A 10032-nucleotide genomic window follows, 5' to 3' on the forward strand; every position below is an offset into this window, starting at 1 on the left:
GCCTCCCAAAGTGCTGGGATTACAGGCTGAGCCACCGAGCCCGGCCTGGACTACAGTTTTACAGTGCCAGCTGGGGAAGTGTCCCCGGCCAGATGTGGGTTCCATGCCCATAAAGTGTTCAGGCAGAGAAGATGTGACTTGTTTGCATACAGCCTCATATACATTCTAGTCTCTGTCCAGACTCTTGCTGTACTCCTGTCAACTCTAACTGTGGCACAGGGTAGGGCTTCACAAACCCAGTTTTGAACTTCAGCACGTGGTGTTGTTTGGAAGGGAGTCCCAGGACTTTCTTTGAGCCCTGGCCCTTTGTTCCGTCCGTCCTGATTAATCTGCTTGACCGTTGAGTGCTTGTAGTTCAGGTTTCTTTTTTCTTTTCTTTTTTTTTGAGTTGGATACTCACTCTATTGCCCAGGTTGGAGTGCAGTGGCATACTCACAGCCACCTCAGTGTCGACCTAGTGGGCTCTGGCGATCCTTACACCTCAGCCTTCCAAGTAGCCGGAACTACAGGTGTGTGCTACCATGCCCAGCTGATTTTTGATTTATTGTAGAGACAAGGTCTCGCCAAGTTGCCCAGGCTGGTTTCAAACCTGAGGGCTCAGGTAATCCACTTGGGCCTCCCAAAGTGCTGGGATTATAGGCTGAGCCACCGAGCCTGGCCAGTTCAGGTTTCTTATTGTAATTTTTGCCTTCTGGTTTTTAAAATGCAGCCTGGGCAAGTGTGAGACCCCAACTCAAAAAAATATCTATATATACAAATAAAGTATTGAAGGCCTATAGGTAAGGCACCCACTGGTCTGTTTTGAGTTCTGGTTTACGTTGTGACACTGATGAACCTCTGCTATGCTTACATCAACATTTCAGTATTTAGCTTTTTTTTCCTTGTAATGAACTTGGAGTGTCTTACCTGGTCTAGACCCTTAAACAGTCACCGTTGCAGAAAGATGGGTGAAATCTATTTTCTGCTCCTTAAGTGCCTTTGGGGTATACATAGATAGATGATCTTTCTCTCAAAGTTAGTACTATATACTAAGAATTTTCCCCTTTGCCCTTCCTTTAAAATACTTTTTTATTAATAAATTTTTTTAAAAAATCAAGGTCTCACTGTTGCCTAGGCTGGAGTACAATGACACAATCACAGCTCACCACAGCCTCGACTTCCTGGGCTCAGACAATCTCCCCACCTTGCCTCAGCCTCCTGAGTAGCTGGGACTACAGGCGTGCATAACCATGCCTAACTAGTTTCTTATTTTTATTTTTTGTAGTGACAAGGTCTTGCTATGTTGCCTAGTCTGATGTTGGACTCCTGGGCTCAAGCAGTCTTGCCTCAGCCTCCCAACTGTACTCACTCAGCCATTAATGTGTTTTATCCAGAAAACAAACCAATATAGATATAGATATATATGTATGTATAGATAGGTTCGGAAAACAAGCAGATATATAAATAAATAGATATAGATATATATGTATGTATAGATAGGTTCGGAAAACAAGCAGATATATAAATAAATAGATATATATGTATGTATAGATAGGTTCGGAAAACAAGCAGATATATAAATAAATAGATATAGATAGATTTTTTTTGAATTGGAGTCCCGCTTCGTCACCCAGGCTGGAGTGCAGTGGCACACTCACAGCGACCAGTGTCGACCTGCTGGGCTTCAGCAATTCTTCCTCCTCAGCCTTTTAAGTAGCCGTAACTACAGGTGCATGCTACCATACCTGGCTAATTATTTATTGTAGAGACGAGGTCTTGCAAAGTTGCCCAGGCTGATCTTAAACCTGCTGGCTCAGGCAGTCCACTCGCCTCAGCCTCCCAGAGTGCTGGGATTACAGGCTGAGCCACCGAGTCCAGCTAACAGATATATTTTTTTAAATTATGAAACCGTCACCTGTATTTTGCCTTTATTTTAAAATTTGTCTTAGGGTACCTTTTTTTTCTGGAGGAAAAGATAGCTTTTTAAAATACTTTTCTTTGTTAGCTATAAAGTAAAAAGTACTTATACCTTTTTAATGTAAAATGAGGTAGGATTTGTGCATCCAAATAGGCATTATTTATTTAAGAGTACATTTTGTAAAATAGGCATTTATCCCCATAATCCTGCATCCAAAATGGTTTTGAAATTTTTCTTTGGAAGTAATTCTGTTGACACTGTTTTGACTCAAAATAGTGCAAGAATGACTCAGAATTGGTTCTGTAAATGGAAGAGTAAACTTCCCAAAGTGTTTTGAGTCATGGTTGTACTGTTGAGAAGCTAGTGGTTTCCAGTGATTACTTGAAGGAGAAGGTACGGGTGTGGGTGTGCTGTATGCATATGTGTGCATTTACCTGTTTGGTGTCATCAACCACTTTGCCATCACCTCATGTACAATACTGCAGGAGGTATTAGGCACATTTCAGTAAGCATTCCCATAGAGTGTGGTGTGACTGTGTATCCTTTGTGTCTGGGTCAGTCTCTGTGTGTACCTATTGTCTTAGTGCATTTATTGCGTCCATTTCGTTTTCCAAGTTGTCTAGGTTTTAGATAGTAAATAATAATTTGGGTTTGGTTTTTTTTTTTTTTTTTTTTTTTTTACCTAGGAGACTATTAAAATTAGTAAGATAACAGGTTGCCAATGTATTAAAAGTGCTCAGACTGGTATGTGTGATTTTAATTCTTACAATTCTTTTTAAGGTCGTTTTAAAAGTTAACACTGATTTCTTAATGTTATCTAATGCTTGTTGTCTATTGGTAAACAGTAACTTTATCAGATGGTAGCTAGTTTTTATGTTGTGACTTCATTGAATCTGGCCAAGTATTCTGGGGCTGGAACACCCAGGTGCAGCTTACTTATTGAATTAAAATATGGCTTAAAATAATCATTTATTTTTTTTTTTTATTTTTTTTTTTGAGTTGGAGTCTCACTCACTCTGTCGCTCAGACTGGCCGCTCCCGGCCACCGCAGCCTCGACCTGCTGGGCTCCGGCGATCCTTCTGCCTCCGCCTTCCAAGTAGCTGGAACTACAGGCGTGTGCTGCTATGCCTGGCTAATTTTTGATTTGTTGTAGAGATAAGCTCTCGCCAAGTTGCCCAGGCGGGTCACGAACCCCCGGGCTCAGGCAATCCATTCACCTCGGCCTCCCAAAGTGCTGGGATTACAGGCGGAGCCACTGAGCCCTGCCAGGCTTTGACATTTTCATAGTCTGTTCTTATATTCTGTTAGTGACCTAACCAAGGTAACTCCATTGTATAACGATGCTTCTTCCTTGTCTCTATGTAACTACCTTTAACTATGTCTTAATGGCAGAACTCTAGGGACTTTCTGTGCACTGGCTATGCCTACGTGACATGAAATTAATCAAAGCTCCCTAACAAAGTTCCTATTTTGGTTGCCAAGTCGTTAGTTAATAGTTGCTATGGTCATGCTCACTAAGTTGCTATGTAGCCAATGCAAATTTTTCCTATAAAAGCTTGTCACAAACTGCACCAGTTTGCCAAGAGCTTTTCTGGCGTTTGCCTACTCTTGACCTGCACGTTTAATAAATTCATAATTAATTAGACTCAACTTGCTGGCATAACTTCTTATTTACTCGGTCATAACAGTAGGAAGGTGGTCTTAAATGTTTATGATGGAACATTTGGACATACAAAAATGGAGAGGATAGTTTAATGAGACTCCAGTACTTAGCTCCCAGGCAACTGGCAGCAGAGTTTTGCCATTCTTTCCCCTTTATCTGATGGAGCATTTTAAAGCATATTCCAGGTGTCTTACCAGTTCACCCTGACATGCTTGTGTAAAGCACAGCCATTATATGACTACACCAAAGCTCCCACACAACCACTGTGGCATTATCACGCCAGTAAAAGGCAAGACTTGTTTCTTAATCGCTTCTAGTATCCACCTACTTTTTCAATTTTTTCCCTGTTGTCTCAAAAAATAAAAGCAAGACAGCCATGTATTTGCTGATTTGATTGAATTGGGCTCTACACATTGCAGTCATTGATAAGCCCTAAATCCCTTTTAATCTGACCAGTTTCTTCCCCCAACCTGCTCCTCCCTTTCTCCATGTTGTTTATTTGATGAAGAAACCAGGTCATTTTTCTGTAGGCTTTCCCACGTTCAGGATTTGGCTGAGTGCATGGTGTCTTTTCACGTGTTCCCCTGCCCCTGTATTTCCTGTAAACTGACAGCTAGAATAGGTAGTTGTGAGTGGTGCTATGGTGTCTACCTCCTATTGTGTCACCTCAGAAAGCACATGCCATCCAGGTGAGACTCGGAGTGACACAAGCTCATCAGTGAGTTTAGGCGTCCTAGTCCTCCCATCACTAGGAAGCTTCTCATTTCATGTGATGACTTTGGAGCCACTGATGCCCACATCCATTATTTCATTAGAGGCTGGAAAATAATGATATGCTCATTCAGTCATGCATTCTGCCTTTTGACCAGAAGATAATTCTTGAGACACTGTGGTTGCAATTCTGCAGTGGGGAGAGACTGCTGGCAGGGAGAAGCAGAGGGAGAACTGACTGGTGGTGGTGCAGTTTGGAGAACTGATCTGGAGTCCATGGGATTTCGTGACCAGTCTAACGTAGGGAGAGATGACCAAGGTGGCTACTTTAAGAACTAGGTGAGCCGGGCTCGGTGGCTCAGCCTGTAATTCCGAGCCCTTGGGAGGCCGAGGTGAGAGGATTGCCTGAGCCCGCGGGTTCGAGACCCACCTGGGCAATTTGGCAAAACCTCATCTCTACAGTAAATCAAAAATTGAGTTGGGCATGGTGGCGCATGCCTATAGTTCCAGCTACTTGGAAGAATCGCCTGAGCCCAGCAGGTCGAGGCTGCAGTGGTTGTGAGTATGCCACTGCACTCCAGCCTGGGTGACACAGTGAGACTCCAACTCAAAAAAATTTTTTTAAAAATTCTAGAATAGAAAATAATTTTCCATAGGAAATATCTCAGATTACATAGCCAGTCATATCAATCAGGGAAGTAAGATTTGTGTAGTCTTGCTTGTTACGTATATAACTATGAAACATAGCAACCAGTGTGAGGACATTCTGGGACCCAAGGTCATTGAATTGGATTGGATTGGTAACTACTTTGGCAGCCAAGAATGTCTATAAGATTTACTTTCTTTGTGGCATTGGAAATGTTGACGTTCAAATCATTTACAGCTCACTGTATACAAGGCTATTACTGTTCACTCCTGCTTCAGTTTGGGCCTTCAGTGGTACTGATAAACTGTTTCCTTCGGTCTACATTTGCTTTTTTGTTTGTTTGTTTACTTTGAGTCAGGGTTTCACTCTGTGCCCAGGCTGGAGTGCGGTGGCACTGTTGTGGCCCATGACAGCCTTGACCTCCTGGGCTCGAGCAATCCTCCTGTCTCAACCTCCCAAGTAGCTAAGACTACAGGCCTGTGCCACTATGACTGACTTTTTTTATTTTTTGTAGAGAGACAGTCTCACTGTGTTGCCCAGTCTGGTCTCAAACTCCTGGGCTCAAATGATTCTCCTGGCTCAGCCTCTCAAAGATCTGGGATTGCAGGTGTGAGGCACAGCACTTGGCCTGCATTTGCTTTTTAAGTTGACTCCCCTCATTACCACTAACACCTTAGTCAGAAGTACAGTATAAGTAATATTGCTCAGCTTCACTTGAGGGAAGTACTTTTAAGGAGTTGAGGTTCTGCTTGAAAAACAAAACCATTTCTACCAGATTTCATTAGCACTACTTGTTAGCACCTTTACAGTTAATATGTTAATAGGTATTTTAACCTTTTTTGTGTTTTATAGAAACTATCTTTAAACAATGACATATTTGAGGCAAACTCTGATAGCGATCAGCAAAGTGAGACAAAAGAAGGTGCTTCCCCAAAGAAGAAAAAGAAGAAGTCGAGGCAGAGAGAAGAGAAAAGCCCAGATGACCTGAAAAAGAAAAAGGCAAAGGCTGGAAAACCAAAAGATAAATCCAAGTCAGAACTGGAGAGCTCCTTGGAAAGTGTAGTTTTTGACTTAAGGACAAAGAAAAGAATTTTGGAAGCCAGAGAAGAGTTAAAAGAGCCCAGACGGCCCAAGAAAGATGAAATAAAAGAAACTAAGGAACACAAGAAAATTAAAAAGGGTGAAATAAGAGATTTAAAGACTAAAATAAGAGAAGATCCCAAAGAAAACAGAAAAACAAAAAAAGAGAAATGTGTTGAATCCCAGACTGAATCTGAGTCAAGTGTACTCAATTATTCCCCTTTTCAAGAGGATGATAATGAAGACGTGCTTTCTGACAACAGAGAAGAGAAACCAAAAATTAAAAGTGCTGGAGAGAGGGCAGGACCAGATGCAGCACCTGAGCGAGCCTTCGAAAAGCCAGTGGACGGTGCTGTGAGTGCTGATGAAGATGCCGAAATCAAAGCCAAGAGGCGAAAGAAGACCCCGAGAAAGGCAGAGGAGCCCAGAGAGGGCCAGGAGCTGGAGAGCAGGACTGCCCTCACTGAGAAGAAAACTATGCCCAGAAGGCAGAGGAGTCAAGACAGAAGCAGGAGTGCCACTGAGTCAGAGAAGCCGACACTTGTATCTGCCCAGACGCAGAAGGGCTGGAGGCTGGGCGGGGAGGAGAGAGGCTTCTTGCCCTTCGACTCAGCTGATGAGGGAAGGGCAACGGGGGGCGCGACAGATACAAGCCCACCCCATTGTATATGGTCACATAGTTTCACAAGTAATGAGAAGGAAGCACCCCAACAGACAGGAGAGTGTCCGCCAGCAGGATCCTGCATGGCTGGTCATGAGGGGACTGGAGATGCCAGTGGCCTCTGACTCTTGGACCCCCGTGTCTCTTGGGCTCCAGGCGATTTTCCTAGGATGGCTGTAACTAGAAAATTGCTCATTGTGAACAAGAGCCAGGGCTGCTTTAGAGGTTCTCAGATGCTGTGGGTGCCCTGTGTAGTCAGACTGATGGCTTTTATGTCCTACTTGCTATGCTCCCCCATTGTCTTAAGAATATGCTACTATTTGCTCAAATGCCAGTACACTGTGCTTTAACATTACAGGGCTTTTAATGTTTACAAAAACATATTTAATAGATGATTTATCCCATTATAAAAATTATTTTTATATGGCTTTTCAAAATTGAAATATTCTGCAAATCATGAAAGTATTTATAAATGCGATGTTTAGGAAGGGTTATAAAAAATAATTATTATTCATTATTCCCAGTTTTGGGAATTTGTCCTAAGGAAATCATTTTTAAAGGGGTGACCAGAAAGATAATTTATATATTATCTTCATTAGTGGAAAACTGATAGCAGTTTAACTTTTTAGTCATGGGAGACGTGGTTAAGAAAATGTTGGTATCAACTCAGACTGTTACAGTCATTGAAATATTAACTGGCCAGGCTCGGTGGCTCTGCCTCTAATCCCAGCACTTTGGGAGACCGAGGTGAGTGGATTGCCTGAGCCCATGAGTTCGAGACCAACCCAGGCAACTTGGCGAGACCTTGTCTTTACAATAAATAAAAAAAAATTAGCCGGGTGTGGTAGCACCCGCATGTAGTTCCGGCTACATGGAAGACTGAGGTAGAAGGATCTCCAGAGCCCAACAGGTCAATGCTGGGGTGGCTGTGAGTGTGCCACTGCACTCCAGCCTGGGTGACAGAGTGACTCCAGCTCAGAAAAAAAAGAAATGTAACAATGGGGTCAGTGTAGCAAAAATAGAAAAGTTTAGAAAATGTGGTGGAGAGGAAAACCCTACATACATATGAACACAATTAGGTAAAAATATCTATGTAACGTAAATAAAGAAAATTTTTGTTTGTTTTTTTACAGAGATGGGGTCTGGAGTGCGTTGGCATGTGTGATCATAGCTCACTGCAGCCTTGAACTTCTGCCTCAGCCTCCTGAGTAGCTGGGACTGTGGGTACACGCCACCATACCTGGCTAATTTTTTTTTTTTTTACTTTTTGTAGAGGTGGGGTCTTGCTATGTTGCCCAGGCTGGTCTTGAATTCCTGGCCTCAAGTGATCCTTTGCCTTGGTCTCCCAAAGTGCTGGAATTACAGGCATGAGCCACTGTATTCAACTAAAAGATGGATTTTTTAAAAATTATGTAAGAATATAAGTACTGGAAGGGGCGACATGGAGAAGTAAAGTCAGGGTCAGTTAAGAAGAACATGGGTAAAATCTTTCTGGAATTTTGTTTTTTATGATGTTCTATTTTTTGTTCTTTTATTTTTTGTTTTTGAGTTACAGTCTCACTCTATCACTGAGTCTAGAGTGCAGTGGCATGCTCATAGTCACCCAGTGTCGACCTGCTGGGCTCAGGTGATCCTTCCGCCTTAGCCTTCCAAGTAGCCAGAATTAAAGGCGCATACTACCACACCTGGCTAATTTTTAAATTTTATTGTAGATATGAGGTCTTAACAAGTTAACCAGGCTGTTGTCAAACCGGTGGGCTCAGGCAATCCCCTCACTTCAGTCTCCCAAAGCACTGGGATTACAGACTTGTGCCACCGCACCCGGCCTGATGTTTTATTTTTAATAAAACTCTTGAAAGACTGGGGAGACTGGTGTTGGGTTTGGAATTTGGTATTTTATGAGTTGTGTGGTTGCTTGGGGAAGAAGTTCGTATGAAAAGGGTTTAATGATCAGTGACCATGTGCCATGGTAGGCAAGGGCAGTCATTGCAGCATGAAACCTGTTAATAGTTTTCAGGTGTACAGAACAACTCTTTACCCCTTCCTGTTTGGAGTTTTGCATATGTCTTTTTCAGGAGAAAGAAACCACAAAAAGTGAACCCAAAGAAAAAAATCAAAAAAGGCATGACTCGGACAAGGAGGAAAAAAGCCGAAAGGAGGCAAAGGGCTTAAAGAGTGAGTGTAAATATGAGCATTGTGACATTTCCTGTGCCCTCTTTATAAGAAAGACAGTCTAGTTTCTAAGCCACGTAGATGTTGGGGAAAATTTCATTCCCTGGGGAATTTGGAGCCTTATGCTCTTTCTGTTTTACCACTTACCTACGGTTCTTATATAACAGTGGATAGGATTCACTTTCTCCTTCTGTTCACCAATGTTCTTCCTCCCTTTCAGGATGTGAGAATAGGTTAGAATTACTGAGACAGGATATTAGTTATGGCAGGAAAATCAATGTCATTTATAGCAGGTGCTAAATAAAGTCTTTTGTGTTTCAAATGTTCATTATGTATAGCTGTGTTATTTATGTAAATATAATTTTGTTGTTGTTGGAGTCTCACTGTGTTGCCCCAGGCTGGAGTGCAGTGGCAAAATTGTGGGCTGGCTATTTTTTTGTTTTGTTTTTTGTACAGATGAGGTCTCATTATGTTCTTGAACTTCTGGGCTCAAGCAATCCTCCTGCCTTAGCGTCCCTAAGTGTTTGGATTACAGGTGTGAGCCACCATGCCAGCCTTGTGTACATATAATATTGAATACACATTTTGAATATCTAATACACTTCAAGATAGACCAAGCCCTAGCAGATAAGTAGTTTAGCTTGTGTCTCAAATTACTTGGAATACACATGTTCTTGGAAGCAGTGATTCTAAGAGATGGATAGTTTCCCCTGGGTTTTCCTTCAAAAACTGTGTGTAATTGAAGTAATGTTAAGAGTAGATTTATTCTCAGCCTTGGTTAGGTGTGGCAGTAAATGAAGCCAGTGAGGCTCAGGGTCTACTGCAGTGAGTCACATATGAAGGGACTGTCCTTTCAAGACTGTGTCTATCATTGGAAGTAGAACAAAATTCTGGAGAACCTGCTATTCTTCAGTGAGTGGTTGCAGGTGCAAAATATTGTGCAACCAGATGGGTGTGCTACCTTTTCCTTCCTCATAGTATCTTGCATTGTCAACTTCAGGTACATTTTGGCTGTGAACGTGTATCTTGTTCATAGTGCTGTTCACTGAAGTCCGGTTGTTAGTATCCTCTGCCATAAGACCTACCTACTGTACCTAGAATTTTTTTTTTTCAGAGTTGGAGTCTCACTCTGTTGCCCAGACTGGAGTGCAGTGGCCGCTCCCGGCCACCGCAGCTCGACCCGCTGGGCTCCGGCGATCCT

General features: G+C 42.5%; 1 protein-coding gene across 1 annotated transcript in view; it reads left to right on the forward strand.

Moving 5' to 3' along the window:
• Window positions 1-9157, forward strand: part of LOC103258951 (M-phase phosphoprotein 8-like) — a 20759-nt gene extending 11602 nt beyond the window's left edge. The window contains exons 5-6 of the mRNA XM_021711632.1: window positions 5771-6619; window positions 8735-9157. Of these exons, the coding sequence (XP_021567307.1) occupies window positions 5771-6619; window positions 8735-8896 (1011 nt within the window). The 3' untranslated portion in view covers window positions 8897-9157. The remainder of the gene's footprint in view (window positions 1-5770; window positions 6620-8734) is intronic.
• The last annotated feature ends 875 nt before the right edge of the window (window positions 9158-10032 follow it).

Source organism: Carlito syrichta, unplaced genomic scaffold (assembly GCF_000164805.1).
Source record: "Carlito syrichta isolate Samal-C Ts95f unplaced genomic scaffold, Tarsius_syrichta-2.0.1 Scaffold302419, whole genome shotgun sequence".
In the NCBI taxonomy this organism is placed as follows: Eukaryota; Metazoa; Chordata; class Mammalia; order Primates; family Tarsiidae; genus Carlito; species Carlito syrichta.